Source organism: Myxine glutinosa, chromosome 2, assembly GCF_964187855.1.
Source record: "Myxine glutinosa chromosome 2, kmMyxGlut1.1, whole genome shotgun sequence".
Taxonomy (NCBI): Eukaryota; Metazoa; Chordata; class Myxini; order Myxiniformes; family Myxinidae; genus Myxine; species Myxine glutinosa.
In genome coordinates, this window is record NC_136262.1 from 55,131,367 (window position 1) to 55,155,091 (window position 23,725).

At 41.4% G+C, this 23,725-nt stretch overlaps 1 protein-coding gene across 4 annotated transcripts in view; it reads right to left on the reverse strand.

Moving 5' to 3' along the window:
- Positions 1–23,725, reverse strand: part of LOC137421785 (myelin transcription factor 1-like protein) — a 253,738-nt gene that overhangs the window by 84,274 nt on the left and 145,739 nt on the right. For all 4 annotated transcript variants that reach the window (XM_068108183.2, XM_068108181.2, XM_068108184.2 and 1 more), the window contains exons 15-17: positions 17,294–17,362; positions 6,160–6,222; positions 150–233 (exon numbers count right to left, since the gene is read on the reverse strand). In XM_068108183.2, the coding sequence (XP_067964284.2) occupies positions 150–233; positions 6,160–6,222; positions 17,294–17,362 (216 nt within the window). The remainder of the gene's footprint in view (positions 1–149; positions 234–6,159; positions 6,223–17,293; positions 17,363–23,725) is intronic.

Genomic DNA, 23,725 nt, shown 5'->3' on the forward strand with positions numbered 1-23,725 from the left:
AAGTGGAAAGATTTGATAGAAGAAACTAAGTTGAAAAGGGTTTCAGAGTAAAGAATGAAAGAGAAGTTGGAGTTGAGAAAAGGGGAGTGAAAAATGGGGAAAATGACAAGGAAAGGTTGGCCATTCAGCAACATGTATTACCAGCTTACCGAATGCCATCCAGGTCTTCTTTGTCATCTCGGAAGACAGTCACCTTCATTCCTCCTTTTTTAGCTCGTGGACAACCAGACAGGCTGTAAATGCAAAGCATCCAGTTAGCATACTTTTTTATTTTTATTTTTTATACAAGGTCGAGGCTCGTGAAAGAGATAACATTAATCACACAGAAAGACAAACCGACACATAAAACATATAACATGGGGAGCGGTAGACAAGATGGGGCGAGAGGGGGAGGAACACAAACATAACATCTGAGAGCAGGGACATCGAGATATCTGTGGGAGGGAGAGGGCTTTGGGGGGGGGGGGCATGGGAAGGGGGGTGGGAGAGGTATAAAACATATGGACACTGCCGGGACTTCCAGGAAAGAAGTTGGAATTTCAAACAAGGTGGATCTGGGGTGAATTAGTGGGGGTAGAAAAGATCAAGGTTTTGGATGGGGAAAGATAAGAGATGGTGGTGAACAGCTGTTTTAAAGACCTGGAGGGAGGAGTGGGATTGAAGGGAGTGTGGGAGTTTGTTCCAGAGGCGGGAGAAAAGAGGAATTAAAGAGTGAAGGTGAGCAGAGAGCCGAGATTTCGGCAGTTTAACCATCAGAGGGTTGCTGGCAGATCTTGTGCGACCTGTAGGAATATTTGGGGGACAGAGCACAAAGAGAGCTGGGGGAGCAAGGCCGGAGAGGAGTCGGTAGAAGACAGAAAGACCACCTACCTGTCTGCGGTGAGTGAGTGAAAGGCCCTCGGAGATAGCTTCATCACGGGAGATTCCAATGATTCTGAAAGCTTTGGTTTCAACAGCGTGAAGCCGAGCTAGGTGTGAAGCAGGAGCACCGGCCCATAGGGGAGAACAGTATTCCATTGAGCTGCGGATGAAAGCCTTGTATGTGGTGAGGAGCTCAGGTGTGCCGAGGAAGGACTTCGCACAATGGAGGATGCCCAGTCGGCGACTGGCTTTGGAGGCCAGCTTGGAAATGTGGTTTTCCCAAGAAAGATCATGGCAGATAGTGAGACCCAAAAGCTTTAGCGACAGAGCTTCTTGGAGAGGATTGTTGAGAAAGTAGATGGGAGGGTTGCCCAGTCGATCTTTTCGGAGAGACACAGTAAGAGTGTGAGATTTGTCAGGATTGAAAGACATGTTCCACTTGTTTGACCAGTCTGTGATTTTGTCCAGGTCTTCAGAGAGTGAGGAGTTTGCAGACTGCTGGTCTGAGGGAAGAGGAATGGAGCAGCAGAGAGTGGAGTCATCAACAAAGAGATAGAGAGGATTTTCCAGAGAGTCGGAGAGATCATTGATAAAGACCAGAAAAAGCACAGGGCCCAGAACACTGCCTTGGGGAACTCAAGCCTGAACAGGAAGGGGAGATGAGAGAAATCCATTCAGGGCCACACGTTGTCTATGACCAGAGAGGAAGTCCGCAAGCCATGCATGGAGATTTCCATGGATACCATAGGAGGAGAGTTTGGTGAGCAGAACTGGGTGCCAGACCGTATCAAAGGCACGTGATATGTCAAGGGAGACGGCTCTGATTTCCTGTTTGGCATTGAGGACCTCCATCCATTGTTGAGACAGCAGAAGCAGCATGTCCAGAGTAGAATGACCAGGTCTGAATCCAAATTGATGATCGGAGATCAAGCCATTGGAGAAGAGGAAGGATTTGATATCCGAAGCAATGATGGATTCCATGACTTTGCTGATAATTGGGAGCAGGCTGATTGGGCTGTAGTTGCAAGGATCTGTTTTTGCACCTTTTTTGTGTAAAGCGGTAATGTTTGCTGATTGCCAGGATGCTGGCAGATGACCTTGAGCAAAAGAGAGGGTGAAAAGAACAGAGAGAGGGTGAGATAGAGCGGCAAAGCAGGATTTTAAGACCCGTGGGCTGATGCCGTCTGGTCCAGTTGCAGAATCAGAGTCGAGGTTTGACAAAAACTACTCCACCTTGTGAGGAGAGAAGGACACAGAGTCCTGGAGCAGTTGGGTTCGACTGGGTAAGGTGGGAACAGAGAGAGATGGGTTTGGGACACAAGATTTTGAGGCAAACACAGAGTTGAGGCATTCGGCTTTGTCACGTGCGGTGTCAACTGTGTAGCAATTTGAGGTAAGGGAGGGGATGGAGGGGGAACAAACACCAGAAACGTCTTTGACCAGACGCCACCAGGATTTGGAGGAAGGAGACAGGTTTGAGAGTTCATTCTTGAGTGTGGAGAGATAGTGCTTCCTGGCACTCCTGAGGGTAGACACACACTTGTTCCGAGCTTGGTGGAAGGAACTGAGATTGCCTTCAGTTGGATTAGCCTTCCAAGAGGCAAAGGCAAGTTGTTTCAGGGCAACTGCCTCACCACAAGATTCAGTGTACCATGGACGGGAGGAAGGGTAAGACAACTGAAGACGAGATGGGATAAATCTGTGCATGAGAGAGAGCAGTTTGCTTTGGAAGAATTCCCAGGAAGAATTGATGTCAGAGGCAGTGGAGATGGGAGACCAGTCCAGATGATTGATGGCTGCTTGAAGACCGTGCCAGTCGGCCTGAGTGAAATGCCAGACTCGGCGACGCTGAGGATGCTCTCTGAGAATGGCCAGAGAGATGTCCACTTTAACAAGCACATGATCAGAAGAACCGATTGGGGCAGAAGACGAGCAGCAGACATTGGCAGGGAAGTTTGTCATAACCAAGTCTAGAAGAGAAGATACACCATTGGCTGAGATCCGGGTCGGGAAATTGACAGATTGTATCAATCCCAGTGAGTCGCAGAAGTCCTTTGCTGAGGTGCCATGGCCGGTGAGAGATTAACCCACACCCAGCCAGCTGGCATGATGACAGTTGAAGTCGCCACATATGAGGAAGAGAGAGTTCGGATGAGTGGATAGAAGTTGGTCCATGTTGTCAGACAGTGAAATGTAAATGGAGTCATGACTGTTTGGAGGACGGTACAGAACACATATGAACAAAAGGTGGGAGCGGAGAGGAAGCCGTAGCCAGAGGTACTCCTGGGGGTGAGGTGGAGAGAGGGCAGTGCAAGGAGAGTGAGGAAGATAGTTTTTGATAAAGACAGCCACCCCACCACCAGGAAGAGGCTCAGGTCTATCATACCGGAGGAGGGAGTAACCAGGAAGAGATATTAAGGAATCAGAGACATATTGAAGGAGGAAAGTTTCTGTGAAGCAGATCAAGTCTGGATTGTCAGAAGCAACCTGTATGGAGAGATCAGTCAGGTTTGAGCGAAGGCCCCGGATGTTTGAGGTCCATACCGTTAATGAAGAGAGAGGGGGAGCATCTGGTACAGCACAGGGGAGGGGAGATGTCGGGTAAGATGAAGGATGAGAGGGGGGGGGTAGGGGGAGCAGTTGATAGTGTGTCAGATAAAACAGAAGAGTTACAAGAAAAGGAAGGATGAGGAGAACGAAAGGTTTGATGGTGAAGGGATGAGGCACAGTGAGGGGTTGTTTGAGGGGGGGCAGATGAAAGTAGAAGGTTGGGGGAGGTGGAGGTATGAGATAGAAGGGAGACGAAGTGGGGAGGAGGCAGCTTTGAGGAGGAGGAGGGGGGAGGGAGAATTGGAAAGGAATGGTATGGGAGGAGATTTGAATGGGAGGGGTTGGGGGGGAGTTTTGAAGGGGAGGAGTGAGGGGGGAGTTTAGGAGGGGAGGGGCAAGGGGGGAGTTTAGGAGTGGAGGGGGAAGGGGGGACTTTAGGAGTGTAGGGGCAAGGGGGGGGGGGATTTGGAGGGGAGGGGCAAGAGGGGAGTTTAGAAAGTGGATGATTAATGAAAGACGAACATTGATAACAAATTGGGTTTATTGTGATTTTCAAGTTAGCAATCCGATTAAGAACGATGGGGGAAGGATGGAAAGAATGTGAATTTAGAGCATGCAGTGATTTAGAGTTATAAGGGATTGAATTTATTTTTTTTGAAGTGGAATGAGTTGGAGAGGAAATTGAAAGAAGCCTTTTAAATATGAAGAAAAACAGCATGTTGTAATATACCACTGAATAAAACACTGAAGGGGAAAGTTTAAACATATTTAAATAATATTTAAACAGAACCGTGAACAATCTTAAATGCACAAAATTCCGACGGTGGGAGGGCGGAGAGGGACCACCACGAGTCACCTGAACAGAGCAAAAGGTGGATGGCAAGGAGATAATGGGGGCGGGGCGAACAGCACACCTGGACAGAGATACTGGATGAGACATTGAGACAACAGCACACGCGGAGACAGGAAAAATAAATGTTTTTGGTTATTTTTTAATTTTTTATATTTTTTTGGGGGTGGGGATTTAAAACATCAGACAAAGAGTATTATGTTCGGGGTAGAAGGGAAAAATCTAAGAGCCGAGCAAAACACGAAGTAGGGGACTTAAGTTAGCAAACAACGACGGGGGTACAAGGCCGCACACGAGGAGCAGAACACGATTAATTACGGTATTTGCCAGACGGTATTTAAAACGTTAGACAAGTGGTCGATGTTCGGGGAAGTTAGGGGGAGAAGAGAAAATCTAAGAAATAAGCAATACAGCGAAGGAAAGAACTTAAATTCACAGAACACCTATGGGGGTAGGGAAGCCGAGAGAAACCAGGCCGCGCATGCGGTGGGACAGAAAACGATTAAATTATACAAAAGTTTGCAAGAATTGCAAATCAACACCAACTGGAAAACACACTGCAACACATGCACAATAAAAAACGAGTAGAGATTGACGAAGACACAAATGGAAAAAATACTATAACTTTGCTGCCGTGCAGAGGTCAAAGACGCTTCCTTGCTCCAGGAACCGGAAACGGAAGTGAGACTTGTACTTGAAAGAACTTGAAAGTACTTGAAAGAGAAAGCATCACCAACTAGATGGTATTCTTAGAATACTTACCCTGCGCAGTCAACTTGTTGTGAGCCAACTCTTCTGTTTTTGAACATTTTTTTCTTTAATCCAATATGGCTGCCAGACCACGTGAGCGATGACATCATAAATTTATATTCTCTAATATAATTGTTGCATAGATCACACTCAATAAATTTCAAACTGATCAGACGAAGCGTTGTCCCTGTCGAATTATGACGTCATAATTATTGTACCAATTACGTCATTGTTAAAAACACCTATTCCCCATATGGAGTTCTTTACAATGAGCCATGTTTCAATTTTTTCCATGCAGCCGTTTTGGAGATATAGAGGTGAAACTTTTTTCGGTTTTTCCAAGATGGCGCCTGTACCACATGACCTATGACGTCATGATTATCATTCAAATATTCTAAAGGAGGAGGCGCTTCTATGGTGAAAATTTCGTGTCCATCAGACCAACAGTTGCTGGAATTTTTAAAATAATGATCGGATAAGTGTTGCACTTGTCGAATTATGATGTCATAATGAAGGCACCGATGACATCAACATTAACATATCTTATTCCGCATGGGGAGTGCTTGACAATGAGCCAGGTCTCAATTTTTTCCATGGAATGGTTTCAGAGATATAGAGGTGCAAAGTTTTTCCAAGATGGCGCCTGCACCACGTGACCTATGACGTCATAATAATCATTAAAATATTCTACAGGAGGAGGCGCTCTTATGGTGAGAATTTCATGTCAATCGGACCAACGGAAATGAATTTTTAAAATGCAGACACGTACGGCACACACACGTACGTACGTAACTGAATGCTTAACACCGCTTTTCGCTTCGTGAGCGCAGGGTAATTATAACAATCGTCGAGGGTAAGGCTTTCGGCCTCAGCCTTTCCCAATGTGTTTGTTATAGTTGATGATGCTTCCACTCTCAAGTATGATTGCTCCCAACTATGAGGTTTTTTTGTGCATCTACTTAGCATGTTTAAAACAATTATGTTCCCAGAATAAAATAAAATCAGTGCGTTAATGGCATTAACATTGGATTTGTTGATCATGTGCTGTAAGCATCCTTCTCAAGAATAATTTTTAAAAGCTTTGATCTTTGTGCAGATGAAAAATAGAAAAAACCTCAAAGATTACTTATGTGAGATGAGTTGAATACCTGCGATGTGAAGTGTAGTTTCCAGTAATGTGTCCAGAACCATCACAAGCAGGTGTAGGACACCTGAGATTGATTGGAGTGAAAAACAAGGAAGAGAGGAGGACATTGAATAACTGTATCCTAGTTGTTCATAATTTGTGAAGAAATCTAGTGCCCCCAAATAAACATTCAAGTGCAGGTTATCAACCGAATTATTTAAACTTTTATCAAATTCCAAGCAAGTGAACCTCGACTGCATGAAGGATAAATGACTATTTTAAAGAAATCACCCACTGCATGAATGATAAATTACTATTTTAAAGAAAGCACCCACTGCATGAATGATAAATTACTATTTTAAAGAAATCATCCACTGCATGAATGATAAATTACTATTTTAAAGAAATCATCCACTGCATGAATGATAAATTACTATTTAAAGAAATCATCCACTGCATGAATGATAAATTACTATTTTAAAGAAATCATCCACTGCATGAATAATAAATTACTATTTTAAAGAAATCACCCACTGCATGAATGATAAATTACTATTTTAAAGAAATCATCCACTGCATGAATAATAAATTATTATTTTAAAGAAATCATCTATTGCACGAATGATAAATGTCTATTTTAAAGAAATCGTCTACTGCATGAATGATAAATTTACTATTTTAAAGAAATCATCTATTGCACAATGATAAATGTCTATTTTAAAGAAATCATCTATTGCACGAATGATAAATGTCTATTTTAAAGAAATCATCTATTGCATGAATGATAAATGTCTATTTTAAAGAAATCATCTATTGCATGAATGATAAATTACTATTTAAAGAAATCATCCACTGCATGAATGATAAATTACTATTTTAAAGAAATCATCCACTGCATGAATAATAAATTACTATTTTAAAGAAATCACCCACTGCATGAATGATAAATTACTATTTTAAAGAAATCATCCACTGCATGAATAATAAATTATTATTTTAAAGAAATCATCTATTGCACGAATGATAAATGTCTATTTTAAAGAAATCGTCTACTGCATGAATGATAAATTACTATTTTAAAGAAATCATCTATTGCACAATGATAAATGTCTATTTTAAAGAAATCATCTATTGCACGAATGATAAATGTCTATTTTAAAGAAATCATCCACTGCATGAATGATAAATTACTATTTTAAAGAAATCATCCACTGCATGAATGATGAATTACTATTTTAAAGAAATCACCCACTGCATGAATGATAAATTACTATTTTAAAGAAATCATCCACTGCATGAATAATAAATTACTATTTTAAAGAAATCATCTATTGCACGAATGATAAATGTCTATTTTAAAGAAATCATCGACTGCATGAATGATAAATTACTATTTTAAAGAAATCATCTATGGCATGAATGATAAATGTCTATTTTAAAGAAATCATCTATTGCACGAATGATAAATGTCTATTTTAAAGAAATCATTGACTGCATGAATGATAAATTACTATTTTAAAGAAATCATCTATTGCATGAATGATAAATGTCTATTTTAAAGAAATCATCGACTGCATGAATGATAAATTACTATTTAAAAGAAATCATCTATTGCATGAATGATAAATGTCTATTTTAAAGAAATCATCTATTGCATGAATGATAAATGTCTATTTTAAAGAAATCATCGACTGCATGAATGATAAATGTCTATTTTAAAGAAATCATCTATTGCATGAATGATAAATGTCTATTTTAAAGAAATCATCTATTGCACGAATGATAAATGTCTATTTTAAAGAAATCATCGACTGCATGAATGACAAGTTACTATTTTAAAGAAATCATCGACTGCATGAATGATAAATTACTATTTTAATGAAATCATCTATTGCATGAATGATAAATGTCTATTTTAAAGAAATCATCGACTGCATGAATGATAAATGTCTATTTTAAAGAAATCATCTATTGCATGAATGATAAATGTCTATTTTAAAGAAATCATCTATTGCACAAATGATAAATGTCTATTTTAAAGAAATCATCGACTGCATGAATGATAAATGTCTATTTTAAAGAAATCATCTATTGCATGAATGATAAATGTCTATTTTAAAGAAATCATCTATTGCACAAATGATAAATGTCTATTTTAAAGAAATCATCGACTGCATGAATGATAAATTACTATTTTAAAGAAATCATCGATTGCATGAATGATAAATGTCTATTTTAAAGAAATCATCGATTGCATGAATGATAAATGTCTATTTTAAAGAAATCATCTATTGCACGAATGATAAATGTCTATTTTAAAGAAATCATCGACTGCATGAATGATAAATTACTATTTTAAAGAAATCATCGACTGCATGAATGATAAATTACTATTTTAAAGAAATCATCGACTGCATGAATGATAAATTACTATTTTAAAGAAATCATCTATGGCATGAATGATAAATGTCTATTTTAAAGAAATCATCTATTGCATGAATGATAAATGTCTATTTTAAAGAAATCATCCACTGCATGAATGATAAATATCTATTTTTAAGAAATCATCTACTGCATGAATGATGAATGACTATTTTAAAGACATCATCCACTGCATGAAGGATAAATAGATATTTTATTTCAAGCTAGTAACTAGATCCTAGTTTGCATGAAAATGGGTTGAGTTTAAAAAAAAAGTCTTTCTATTTCCAACCTGACGAAGCTGGTTGATGTATCCTTGAATGTTCGGGGGTTGACGTCACCGGGAGAGTACGCATGCAATAAAGCACTTTGGTTACGGTTTCCCTACGTCTGGGTCGTCTCCATTTTTCCTCAGCCGAGTGGGCTGGAATACTCAGTGTATTCACTAATCCAGGATACAAAAAATAGGCGAGAGTGTCGTTTTTTTTTTTGGAACCCGAACGCAAGGCTGCATTTGGAAATATTGGCGAATTTGATGGGAAATTTGAGTGCTTTGACGACTATGTGGACAGATGCGATACACAACCCAAGGAAGTCTCAAAGTTAGATTTAACTGACGTGCATTTAACCAGTCCTTTCTGAATGAAGATTCAGCAAAGTTTATGGTGTTGAACACAGAAAAGTTTATTGGCAACTAAACGTTTGTGTTTTGGTGTGAAAACTGCCCATCTCAGTTTCAGGCTACCATGGACAAGATTTTGGCAGGTTTAGGTCATGTACTTTGTTGCATTGATGTTATAGCAGCTACCGAGCCAGTAGAAGAACATATCAGAGTTCTTGGGAAAGTGTTTGTTAGGTTTAACAAATACAATGTCCATCGAAATGGGGGAAAAAGTTTTCCAATTTTTTCAAACTGCAATGTGAGTATTTAGGTCATTTTTTGGGTGCAGATAGAATCTACCCCTGGCAAAGCAAAGTGGAGGCTATTCAGAAGGTCTCCAGACCTAAAAATGTTTCACAACTAAAGTCATTTTTGGGAATGCTGAACTATTATGGAAATTTGTCTCAACCTCGTTTTCCAAGCTGCACCCCCTCTACGACCTATTGAACCAGCACACAAAGTGGGCGTGGTCTGCAAAGTGTGCTGAGGAGACGTTTGTGCATGTGAAAAACGTTCTCATTGATGACAAAGTTTTGCTACATTTTGACACGAAGAAACTTGTTAACTGCGTATACATAATAGATAGAGTACCGTACCTCTGAGCAAAATGCCAATGCAGATATGTTGAGTAGATTTCCGGTAGATTATCCAAATACTGATCCGAGGAAAATTTTGTTTTCAAAACTGTAGTAGATTCACTACCCACTATCGCAAAACGAATCAAAGATTGTACGAGAAAATACGCGATCTTGACCAAAGTGTACGAGTACACCATGTCAGGTTGGCCCAATTACAGTACCGACAAGGCCATTCAACCATATTGGTGCCGTAGACACCAATTTTATGTCGACGACAGGTGTCTATTATGGGGAAGATGTGTAGTTATACCATCCCCACTGCAAGAACACATGCTTGCAGAATTACAGTCACGTGAAAAAGTAAGTACACCCCATGTAAAGTTTTCACTTTTTCAACATATTTCAACATACAGCTATTTGATCTTCATTTCAACGATATTGATAGATAAAGGTGATATAATATAACAAATATCATGAAACATTTACATTTTGTAGTCCATTGTATAATTTAAATAAACATAAATGCAAATTTCGCATGTGGAAAAAGTAAGTACACCCCGACATTTATCACTACTTCAAATACCTAAAATTAGAATCAGGTGCACCAGCTCAGGTGTATAGAACATTGTTAGAGAGGATCTTGGAGGAACCTGTCTTATTTAAACCTCAGACATTCAGTTTGGTTTGCTCTTTGTTGTTGAAGTGCGCGGCGTCACCATGCCTAGATCAAAAGAGCTCTCTCAGGCCTTCAGAAAGAAGGTTATAGATGCCTACGAGTCTGGGAAGGGATTTAAAAAGATCTCCAAACAATTTGAAATCAATCATTCGACTGTCCGGAAGATCATCTACAAGTGGAGAAGATTCCAAACAACTGCCAACTTGTTCAGGCCAGGTCACTCCAGCAAGTTCAGCCCGAGAGCAGACCGCAAGATGCTGAAATAAGTCTCAAAGAATCCCAGAATGTCATCACAGGACCGACAGGTAGCTCTTGCCACAGTTGATGTCAAAGTGCACGAGTCTACCATTAGAAAGAGGCTGCACAAATTTGATCTGCATGGGAGGTGTGCCAGGACGAAACCTTTGCTGTCCAGAAAGAACATCAGGGCAAGACTAAAGTTTGCTAATTAACACCTACACAAAGACCAGCACTTCTGGAACAATGTGCTCTGGACAGATGAGTCAACGGTAGAGCTATTTGGCCACAGTACCAGAAGACATGTTTGGCCAAAACCAAAGACAGCATTTGACCACAAGAACCTGATACCAACTGTAAAGCATGGTGGTGGAAATATTATGGTTTGGGGCAGCTTTGCTGCATCAGGGCCTCGGCAGCTCACCATCATATAATCCATTATGAATTCTTCAATGTACCAGAGGGTGCTTGAGGATAATGTGAGGCCATCTGTCGGAAAGTTGAAGCTCAACCGAAGGTGGACCTTGCAACATGACAATGACCCTAAACATACCAGTAAATCCACCAAGGAATGGCTGAAAAGAAATAAATGGAGGGTTCTGGAATGGCCAAGTCAAAGCCCTGATATAAATCCCATCGAGATGTTGTCGGGGGATTTGAAACGAGCTGTGCATGCAAGAAACCTCTCAAACATCGCACAGCTGAAAGAATTCTGCATGGAGGAGTGGGCAAAAATTTGTCAGAGTCGATGTCAGAGACTGGTAGACAGTTATGAGAAACGCCTACTTGAGGTTGTTTCTGCCAAAGGGGGCAATACAACCTATTAGGGCCAAGGGTGCACTTACTTTTTCCACATGCGAAATTTGCATTTATGTTTATATAAATTATACAATGGACTACAAAATGTAAATGTTTCATGATATTTGTTATCTTATATCACCTTTATCTATCAATATTGTTGAAATGAAGATCAAATAGCTGTATACCCAGGTATGTATCAGATGAAGGCCCTAGCCAGATCATTCGTTTAGCGGCCAAGACTGGATATGGACAGAGGACACAGTTAGGTCGTATCCTGACTGTGCAGAGATGCAAATGTTCCTATAAGCTGTTCTGCTTTTATTGTGGTCGTGGGCTATGGAACCATGGCAACGGATACAACAACAACAACAACATGCATTTTAAAGGCCATTTTCCCTGCTGGAGCGGGGGTTAGCCTTGCGGTCCCCATGACAATCTTCTCCATTTTGCCCTATTTTCTGCATCTCTCCTTGTTAACCCCCTTGCCCGCATTTCTTCTTCCACCATCTTCAGCCAAGTCTTTCTCGGTCTTCCCCGTCTTCTACTTCCTTCTACATTCATTTCCATCACTCTTCTCAACCAGTCACTTTCATCCTTCCTCAACAGATGACCAAACCATCTCAACCTGTTCCTCTTCACAGCATCAATCACAGGCTCTATTCCCATCATCATTCGCAATTAATCATTTGTCTTCCTCTCTCTCAACGATACACCGCACATCCATCGAACCATTCGCATTTCCACCCTTTCCAACCTTCGTTGCTGCTCTGCGTTCATTACCCATGTCTCGCTCCCATAAATCATAACACTTCTCACACATGCAGCATACACCTTTCCCTTCAGCTTCAACGACACTCCCCTCATCATCAGCACGCCACTCAATTCCCGAAACGTCTTCCATGCACATCTCACTCGAGCAACCGTTGCCGAGTCTGATCCACCTTCTCCATTCAGCATGTCTCCGAGGTAGCAAAATGTTTTCACACCTTCCAGCTTCACGCCGTCTCCAAGATCCAACTCAACATTTCCTCCATCTGCAGCTCCCTCTGTGCACACCTTACATTTGAATGTAGCTGCCACACTGGTTAATGACCCTCTCAGACCACTACATTTTTGATGAACCCACTCAGCGCACATTGTACACTGAATGGAGTTCACTCCGACACCCTTCCTACACACAGCACAGGGCCACTTCCCAGTTCTTTCCACCTCACCACATGCTTTACCACTTGCCATCACCTTCGTCTATCCGATATTCACCTTCAGACCTTTTGTCTCCATACATTCCTTCCACGTGTTCATCTTTTCCTTCAGTCCATCCATACTTTCCGCAATCAACACCAGATCATCTGCATACAACAACTCCCATGGTAAACCCTCCTTTACGTTCTGAGCCAGCACCTCCATCACAGCTACAAATAGTAGTGGACTTAGTACCGACCCCTGATGCACTCCCACCTTCACCTCAAACTCACCACTGTTCCCGTCCTTCGTCCTTACAGCTGTGCGCGCTCTTTTGTACATTGCCATCACTACTCTGATCAACCATTCCTCCACTCCTAACTTCCTCAATGCCCATGTCAATACTTTGCGTGGAACCCGATCGAATGCTTTCTCCAGATCAACAAACCCAAGAAACAACTTCTTCCTCTTCTCCATGTACTTCTCCTGCAACTGCCTCACAATGAAAAGCGCGTCTGTCGTTCCTCTTCCTGGCATAAATCCAAACTGCATTTCGTCGATCTTCACTTTCTTCCTTATCCTCCTCTCCAACACCCTTTCCAATACCTTCATTCCATGCTCCAATAACTTTATCGCTCGGTACGAGCCACACTCCAGAGGGTCACCTTTCCCCTTGTATAGAGGGACGAGGGTACTCAGTTCCCAAGCCACTGGAATGCGGCCTTCTTTCACCACGAGATTACAGATCTCTGTCATTCTCTTCACACCCCAACTTCCTGCTGCCTTCAACATATCTCCCACAACTCCCGTCGGCCCTCCCGCTTTTCTACCCTTCATTGCTTTTATCGCTTCCTCAACTTCCTTCTCAGTTATCTTCTCTGCCGGTCCTAAAACTGGGTTACTCTCTATGTTGCCATCCCATTCATTCTCTGTATTCAACAGCATTTCCATATATCTTTTCCATCTTCCTTTAATTCCATCTGGGTCGACAACGATTTGTCCCACTTCATTCTTCAAGCAACTCACCCCCATCACATCACACCTCTCTTTCGCTATCTGCTTTGCAATCCTGAATACTGCTTTCTGACCCTCTTCCGAATCCAAGCGTTCTCCGAACATTTTCCTACATGCCTCCTGCGCCTTTGCTACCTCTTTCTTTGCAGCCTTCCTGGCTGCCTTATAACTTTCATGCTCTGCTGGTTCTGCTCCCGTACCCTTCGCCTTCTGCCACTCCTTGAACTTCTTCCTCTTCTCGTCAATCCTCTTTCCAACTTCATCATCCCACCACCATGTTTCCGAGTGCCTCGGTGGTCCTTTTGTCCATCCACATACCTCACCAACGGCTCCCAACAGACTAGCTTTCATCGACATCCAACCACTTTCAAGCTCAACCACATCATCCTCGACCCTACTCAGCCTCTCTTTTAATGCCTCCCTTACTGTCACCTCTTTCAACCTCCACACCTTTATTCTCGGTTGGTACTTCACCCGCCGAGCTCTCCTCGCACCTTTCACCCTTACGTCGCAGACAACCAAGTGGTGCTGTGAAACAGCCTCCTCCCCCGGGATCACCTTTGTGTCTCGGAGGTGCCCCCTATCTCGCCTACGCACCATCAGGTAGTCAACGGTTGTCGTCGACCCACCTGACGTGTATGTAACAAGCTTATTATCCTCTTTCTGGAACTGAGTATTACAAATCAACAAATCAGCTCCATCAGCAAACTCCAAAATCCTTTCACCTTCTCCATTTCTCACACCATATCCGTAACCCCCATGAACTCCGTCAAAACCATCCATACTCCTTCCCACATGTCCATTTAGGTCTCCTCCTACCACAACAACTTCCTCATCTTTCACGTTTTCCATCAGCTTCTCTATCGCACACCAGAACTTGTCCTTCTCTTCATCGCTTCGACCAACCTGCGGAGCATATCCCGAGATGACGTTCACCAAGAGCTTTCCAATCATCATTTTTACCATCATCAACCTATCACTCACTCTAGTCACACTCACCACACTGTCTACAAACTCCTCAGAAAACAGGACACCAACACCATTCACGCCCTCCAGGCACCCTTGCCACACAAACTTGTATTTCTGTCCCTGCCTACCCTTCACCATTCTCACACCACTTCCCTTCCATCTCGTCTCTTGCACACAACATATGTCCACTCTTCTTCTGACCAATGCTTCCACCACTTCTCCTGATCTCCCTGTCATTGTCCCTACATTCCATGTCCCAAACCTCAGAAACCGATCTCCACTTCGGGCTGTACCCTGCCCACATGTAGTTGTAATTGTCATGGTTCTCTTTTTGAGGCAATGTTTTTTTTATGGCCAGATGCCCTTCCTGACGCCAACCCTCTTAGTTGCCTCTTACGACACACAGGGATACGGCGTATCTATTCTTATCCAGGGTACACACTGGGAGGGAACCATGGCAACGGATCCACATCGATTTTGCCTAAGTGACAGGGCAAAGCTTTTTGATACTGGTAGACAGCTATTCAAAATGGCTGTCAGTTTTTCCTATATGCAGTACTACAGCAAATGCTACAATTGTTGTGCTAATATCATTGTTCGCAAGGTAAGGTTTACCGCAAAATGGTATGTCTAATAACGGACCATAATTCATCTCATCACAGCTGAATTCGCAACGATTTTGAAATTGAACTGCAGAGATCACACTTAATGTCCACCAAATCCAGCTGCGAGTAATAGCTGAAAAAAAATATTCAGACATTCAACAAAATGTTTGAGAAATCTGACAAATCGCAGATGTTGCATCACAATGTAGTAAATGCACTTTTTCATTACAGGAACACTCATACTACAACGGGTGTAACCCCGGCTGAATTTGTTTTGAAAAGAACCCCTAGAACTCGTTTGTCTATGATCAAACCTTTATTATTATTTTTTTTACAAAGAATGGCAGAAAGTAAACAAAACGCCTCTAAGGTTCATCGTGATGGTCCTAACCCTAAAATGAGATAATTTGACTTGTCAGGAATGACAGTGTCAGGAATGTGTAAGTGTCAGGTATGTGAGAGGAGGGAAGGAAAAGTAGATTTTAAGTACAATTGTGACTCGTAAAGGTCCACTTACCTGGTGGGAGTTGTAGGAAATAACCATGGGGATGTGCATGCTGACCATCTCATAGCAAAACAAACTTGTGATGAAACTATCCATGGTGTCTTTGACGAATGCGTAAATGTGTGGCTGCAGAAACTTTATGGTTTGTTTGAAGTAGTCTCTTTATCATGTAAGAAAACTGTCTTTGTGATTTAGCATCAATCCCCTTTCCATACATTGTACGTCCTATACATTATCCTCCTGCCCTCCTCTTAATCATATGTCCACTAATGAACCACCTTCTAATTTTCTCCCACAACACCACTTCCCATCCTTTCCACTCAATTTTCTCAAATTTGCTTCTACATTTACAGCCCATTGTTATATGTACCAAATACGAGGGATACCCGGCATTGCCTGGTGCTGTTATAATCCTGTTGGCATTTTGAAGAAATCAATTTTTTTCTATTTTATTTTTGGGGGCGTAAAACACTTCCCTACACACACAAACGAATCGAAGATTAGAATGGGGTTGGGGATCATTTAATATTACCTTTCACATACAGTGCATTCAGAAAGTATTCAGACCCCTTCACTTTTTTCACATTTTGTTATGTTGCAGCCTTATGCTGAAATCGTTTAAATTCATTTTTTAAAAATCGATTTTAAATATTTTACAAGTCAGGAGACGACGATGGTTCACGAGTGAGCGGTATTCAATGACAAAGGACGGAATATAATGGAAACAGGCCCGGACAGGCCAGGCCTGGAAATGTCAAAACGAAGGTTACTGGGCTTGAAATGAGAGAGAAAATAATGTATAATCAGTTATGAGGTTAGTTAGCTACACAATGCCGAAAATTCGGTAAAAAATGAAATGAAAAAAAGGAAGAAAAAAGAAAAGAAAAATCGAGCTCCGTGGGGCTAGACACATGACATTGGCCTAACCAAATATCGAAACCCCTGTCAGATTCCACCAACTCCCTCGGAGAAGATGTAGCTTGAACTCGATTACCCCCTAAAAAGACATCTTTTTCAGGCGTGGCTCCGCCCACAATGGGCGCAATACCCCCACTCTCGGCAGGACACAACTAGATCATGATATCAACCTCCCACCCAAGTTTCATCAAGACCGGATGATATCATCGGGTAGTTATGCTGCGGACAGACAGACACACACACACACACACACACAGAGACAGACAGACACACACACATGACGAATATAGTGGTCACTTGATAACTCGTGAACCAATAATGATGTGAATGAGCATAAGTTTTGGAAAAAAAAATCAGCACACATTATATAAGTGCAAGATGAATGAAGTTATTGCTTATGAGTTGGCCCAGCCATGCAAAACCAAGACACCATGAGGCCCAGTTACTGGACCGGGACATTCGACGGGTCTTGAAATATGCAGTTTGCCAATTTTGCAATGGGGGTCCGTGTGGGGAATTACTTAATTGGGATAAGGTTCAGGCAAGGCCCGTCAACTCATCAAGCGTTCCGACAAACTACAATACATACTTGAGCTCCTGAGTCGTCGATGCTATCATGCTGCGGATGGTCTTGTCTGCCAGCGGACATCCTGACAAGCTGCAAGGACAATGCACTCTTTGTCTGAGTTTGCAACAATTATAAACAGACTAAATGTAGCTGAAGATATGTGTGATTTTTACAGATTCCTATCAAGCACACATAACAAACTTAAATATGTAGGACAAGTGAAAATGAGCCAAACAATCCTACAGTAAACAAGGATAGGATATTGACAGAACAGTTCTTAATGATGAATAAAAATATACAGTATGTCGAATTAAAAAAAAAATACAAGTCCATGTACAAGAAATGCCACATATGTGAAACAAGAACCAGACACCAGAAACTTTATGAGGCACAATTGAAATAACATTTGTTTATTTCTTTATTACAAGATCCAAATGAGTTTCATATCAGTTATTTTCAAGAGCCAAATTAACTACGTATCAGTTATTTGGCTGACCTGGCCTCGTTATGTGGGGTTAAACACACGGACGTTGGGTCAGCCAAATGTCAAGATGTCGGTGAGATCCTTTGCTGGGCTAGTTACGCATCTTTGGCACAAATAAGCCAGATTCGTGGCGTTCCTAAGATTTGTCATTTTCTGTAGTTTTGTGGAGACTTTAATAAAGGCTGAGCTGGTAGTTTCATTAACTTAATGAAGACCTCCAGGCTGCATGTCTGACGTTTACAAGTTTAAATCATGTTGTGCGAAATTTTCATTTTTGAGAGCACCCTGGCAGCAACCATCTCTGCACTGCTGAGCAGCGAGGATAACATATTACGGTGGATTGGTCAAAAAAACAATCAAATTCAAAATCACAAACACGATGTTACTCTTCTGAAATTAGATTTTCGAATCGCAGTAAGTTGTGTTGCATTTAAAATTTCATAATCAGTTAAACACCGAGTCCAGGTCTTTGTACCAAATGCAGCCATAGGTGTTTAGGGCCAGGGTCAAGTTTATTGTTATCTCAGATTAGGGAATGGTCATACTCATGATGGGGACATTGTAGTGCATGCTCAGAGACATTGGGGAACATTATTGGGTTTAGGGTATAGTAAGAACATTATAGGCTCCGTATAAATCATCAACACAAAAACCACATGCCCTGTCTCCACTATGAAGTACAAAACTTGCCTGTGCCAGAAGCCGATCAGGCTAGGCCCAAGCTCAGTATTCCTATTAGCATTTTAGAAGCCTGAACAAGAAAGAATTATGTCTTTCATGTATGATGCATTGCAATAACATCAGAGCTCTCTTTAGGGAGAGTTGTGTCAATTGCCCTATGTAGTGTCATTTGTGATCCAATGCACACAATTCTTTGATATGTATTCTATTATTTTTAAAATCTGACCCATAATATATTTGTAGAGGTAAAAAAAGGAAAAAATCAGCGCATCAAAATAAAAGGAAATGCTTTGTATTATTTATACCACATCGTGTAGTACGTTGAGTATGCACCTGGATAGTCACAAATTATTTCATGTCGGGCAACTGGCTTCATATAGAAGGCTCTGCTTTAAATGAAAAAGTGTTTTATTGTCGCAATTTAGGTGAAAACTTACCAAAAGTACCAAGCTTTATTATATTTGAGTGGAGAACTAAGCTCATGCCTTTTGCAAACTAGCAAAAAAAAAAAAAGGCAGTTGCTTATAAGCAGATGAAAACATCATGCCCACCAAAACTGTATTTATTTTAAAAAAAGTTAAAAAATACATTTGGTGGCGACCTGAAGGACAAACGCAATATTGCCATGCTTGCTCAATAAACCTGTTATATTAAACAAAGCAATTCTATGTATGCAGTGTGTATGAGTGTATATGTGTAGGTATGTAATGTGTGTGTGTATGTATGTATGGTATGTACAGTCAGGCCAAAAATATTGGCACCCTTGCACTTTTTTTCAAATAACTGACAATGTTCTCTAAAAATAAGTTGAAATTGACAAAAGTATTTTGTCTCCACAATTCTTTATTTCACCGTTAATATTACAGAACAATTGTTTTTTGATTCAGAACTTAATATATCCTTTTAAATCAGAAAATAAAAAGAAATGGCATTGACAAAATTATTGACACCCTCAACTTAATATTTGGTAACACGGACTTTGGACAAAATAAATGCAATCAAGCGCTTCCTATAGCCATGAATGAGCTTCCTATACCTCTCTACTGGCAATTTGGCCCACTCTTGTTGTGCAAACTTCTCCAGTTCTCCCAGATTCGAAGGGTGCCTTCTCCCAACTGTTGTTTTCAGATCTCCCCACAGGTGTTCAATGGGATTTAGATCTGGGCTCATTGCTAGCCACTTCAGAAAAGTCCAGCGTTTTGTCTTGAACCATTCCTGGGTGCTTTTTGAAGTGTGTTTGGGGTCATTGTCCTGCTGCAAGACCCATGACCTTCGACGGAGACCCAGCTTTCTGACACTGGGTTGAACATTGCACTCCAAAATGCCTTGGTAATCTCCTGATTTCATGATGCCATGCACACATTCAAAGCATTCAGTGCCAGAGGTAGCACGGCAACTCCAAAACATCACTCAACCTCCTCCACGTTTGACTGTAGGGAAGGTGTTCTTTTCTTTGAAGGCTTCATTTTGTTTTCTGTAAACATAGAGATGATATGCTTTACGAAAAACGACGAATTTGTTCTCAGCTGTCCACAGGACATTCTCCCAGAATGATTTTGGCTTATTCAGGTGTGTTTTGGCAAACTCCAGTCAGGCTTTCTTATGTCTCTCTCAGCAGTGGGGTCCTTCTGGGTCTCCTACCATAGAACCCCCTTTCATTGAGTTGGCGACAGATGGTGCAAGTTGAAACTGTCGTACCTTGTGTCTGTGGGTCAGCTTGAATCTCTTTGGCAGTTGATTGAGGTGCTTTCTCCACCATTCGAACAATTCCTCGCTGCAATCTTCGATCTAGTTTTCTCTTGCGGCCACTTCCAGAGAGGTTGGCTACAGTGCCATGGGCCTTAAACTTCCTGATAACATTGCGTACGATGGACACAGGAACATCAAGGTCTCTGGAGATGTACTTGTAGCCTTGAGATTGTTGTTAGGGTTAGATACAATCTTGGATACAATCTTGTGGCTGACCTCCTCAGTAAATTCTCTGGTTTTCTTTTTTGTGGTACACACAGTGACACAAAACAGCAGAATGGCTCCTTTTCTCCATTCAAACTGGTTGAATGAGTTATTTTTGTTTTGCTGGCACCGGCAACTCACCACAGGTGAGTTCAATTCCAAAGTAAAGAAGAATCACCTGCTTGAAATCTAACTATTTCTAACAACTTCTAAAAGGTACCAATAATATTGTTCCGGGCCATTTTAGGATTTCTGTGTGGAATAAGCTAAGATTCAGTAATTTTTTTCAGCTCTTTTTGTTTTGTTCCACTGCAAACCAAAGAAATACACATGTGGATACTAAAATATTTTTTTATTTCAACAATTTTCTGGAAGAAATGGTGCATTATTTGAAAAAACTGCAAGGGTGCCAATATTTTTGGCCACAACTGTATGTGTATGTATGTGTGTATGTACGTATTGTTACATTTATGGGTGGGGGGAAGGGTAAGTTAAAGGATACCATAGTAAAGGTAGCACTGTATAGGAAATAGCTTGGACCGTGTAATGCGTAGGAGAAATCTCGATGTAGTAAGTAGGGAAACTGTAGCTTAAGGTTGTTTATGTGTTCACCATACGGGGGTGGTGTTGTGCTAAATATCGCTAGGATCTAAGGTTAGTTTTCCCCAGTGCGTGACTACACCCCCCTGTAATCTTTCCCTTACGCTTTTGCACCACCATTGAATCACAATTACCACGCTGGAAGAAAGCCAAGCAACAGCCGGTCGGACATAATCCCGCCCGGACAGGACCTAAGAAGAAAGGGGCCCACCCACGGGAGGCGGAGATTCGGAAGGGGGGGGGGGAGCCATCAGGCCATGCCCCAAACGGGCCGATTGGCTAACCCCAGTGAAGAAGAGGAGTGTGTTTGGTTGGTCTTGGACGAACAAGAAGCTCGCCATTTTGTGTGTGCTTGAGAGGACATGTTGGGTGGCAATTGTGAAGCAGCATCGCTTATCGGGGCTCATCAGTAGGCTGAAGGCCATGCTGTTCATCACACGGATGGAGAATTATAGCGAATACGGCTGTCTTCACTGCTCGCTCTACGGCTCTGGGCGCCTTTGCCCTCGACGGCTGGCGCCATCTTGTGTGCTCTGGCGTGAGATAACTTAGCCATTGCCCCACTCTCCACAAAGAGGGCCACTTCAGACCAAAGCTAAGTGCCAGCACGAAAGGGCCATTTTGTTTTTTTTTACATTCCACTGTGTCGTATTTGTGTCAGTATGAGGAGACATCTCAGTTAGGAAATTAATTTACCTCAGTTTTTATTTCGACATTTTCACCCCTTGATAAATTTTGATTAAATTTATTATTGTTGTGTTTTCATTTGTCGTGTGTGTTTGTTCGTGGGTTCGGGAATAAACCCGTGTTTCTTTTCATTCAGATAAACAACTCGCAGCCTCCTATCTCACGCGCCATACCCGCCATATATTTGGGTGTCACCTCAGGAGTAAAAAAAACTGTTTCGACTGTCCGTCACCGATGATCTTAATCGCCAGTGACACGACTGTATGTATGTGTGTATATATGTATGTACAGTCACGTGAAAAAGTAAGTACACCCCATGTAAAGTTTTGACTTTTTCAACATATTTCAACATACAGCTATTTGATCTTCATTTCAACAATATTGATAGATAAAGGTGATATAATATATCAAATATCATGAAACATTTACATTTTGTAGTCCATTGTATAATTTAAATAAACATAAATGCAAATTTCGAATGTGGAAAAAGTAAGTACACCCTTGGCTCTAACAGGTGGTATTGCCCCCTTTGGCAGAAACAACCTCAAGTAGGCATTTCTTATAACTGTCTACCAGTCTCTGACATCGACTGGGAGAAATTTTTGCCCACTCCTCCATGCAGAATTCTTTCAGCTGTGCGATGTTTGAGGGGTTTCTTGCATGCACAGCTCCTTTCAAATCCCCCCACAACATCTCGATGGGATTTAGATTCGGGCTTGGACTTGGCCATTCCAGAACCCTCCATTTCTTTCTTTTCAGCCATTCCTTGGTGGATTTACTGGTATGTTTAGGGTCATTGTCATGTTGCAAGGTCCACCTTCGGTTGAGCTTCAACGTTTCGACAGATGGCCTCACATTATCCTCAAGCACCCTCTGGTACAATGAAGAATTCATAATGGATTATATGATGGTGAGCTACCCAGTCCCTGATGCAGCAAAGCTGCCCCAAACCATAATATTTCCACCACCATGCTTTACAGCTGGTATCAGGTTCTTGTGGTCAAATGCTGTCTTTGGTTTTCGCCAAACATGTCTTCTGGTACTGTGGCCAAATAGCTCTACCTTTGACTCATCTGTCCAGAGCACATTGTTCCAGAAGTGCTGGTCTTTGCCTCGGTGTTCATTGACAAACTTTAGTCTTGCCCTGATGTTCTTTCTGGACAGCAAAGGTTTCCTCCTGGCACACCTCCCATGTAGATCAAATTTGTGCAGCCTCTTTCTAATGGTAGACTCGTGCACTTTGACATCAACAGTGGCAAGAGCTACCTGTAGGTTCCGTGATGACATTCTGGGGTTCTTAGAGACTTCTTTCAGCATCTTGCGTGCTGCTCTCGGGCTGAACTTGCTGGGGCGGCCTGGCCTGAACAAGTTGGCAGTTGTTTGGAATCTTCTCCACTTGAAGATGATCTTCTGGACAGTTGAATGATTGATTTCAAATTGTTTGGAGATCTTTTTAAATCCCTTCCCAGACTCGTAGGCATCTATAACCTCCTTTCTGAAGGCCTCAGAGAGCTCTTTTGATCTAGGCATGGTGACGCCGCACACTTCAACAACAAAGAGCAAACCAAACTAAATGTCTGAGGTTTAAATAAGACAGGTTCCTCCAAGATCCTCTCTAATGATGTTCTAATCATTTGCACCTGAGCTGGTGCACCTGATTCTAATTTTAGGTATTTGAGGTATTTTAGGTATAAATGTAGGGGTGTACTTACTTTTTCCACATGCGAAATTTGCATTTATGTTCATTTAAATTATACAATGGACTACAAAATGTAAATGTTTCATGATATTTGTTATATTATATCACCTTTATCTTTCAATATTGTTGAAATGAAGATCAAATAGCTGTATGTTGAAATATGTTGAAACAGTCAAAACTTTACATGGGGTGTACTTACTTTTTCACGTGACTGTATGTATGTATGTGTGTATGTATGTGTTTGTATGAATGCATGTGTGTGTATGTGTGTGTGTATGTATGTGTGTATATGTTTGTATGTATGTATGTATATGTATGTATGTATGTATGTCCACTACCAGTCAAAAGT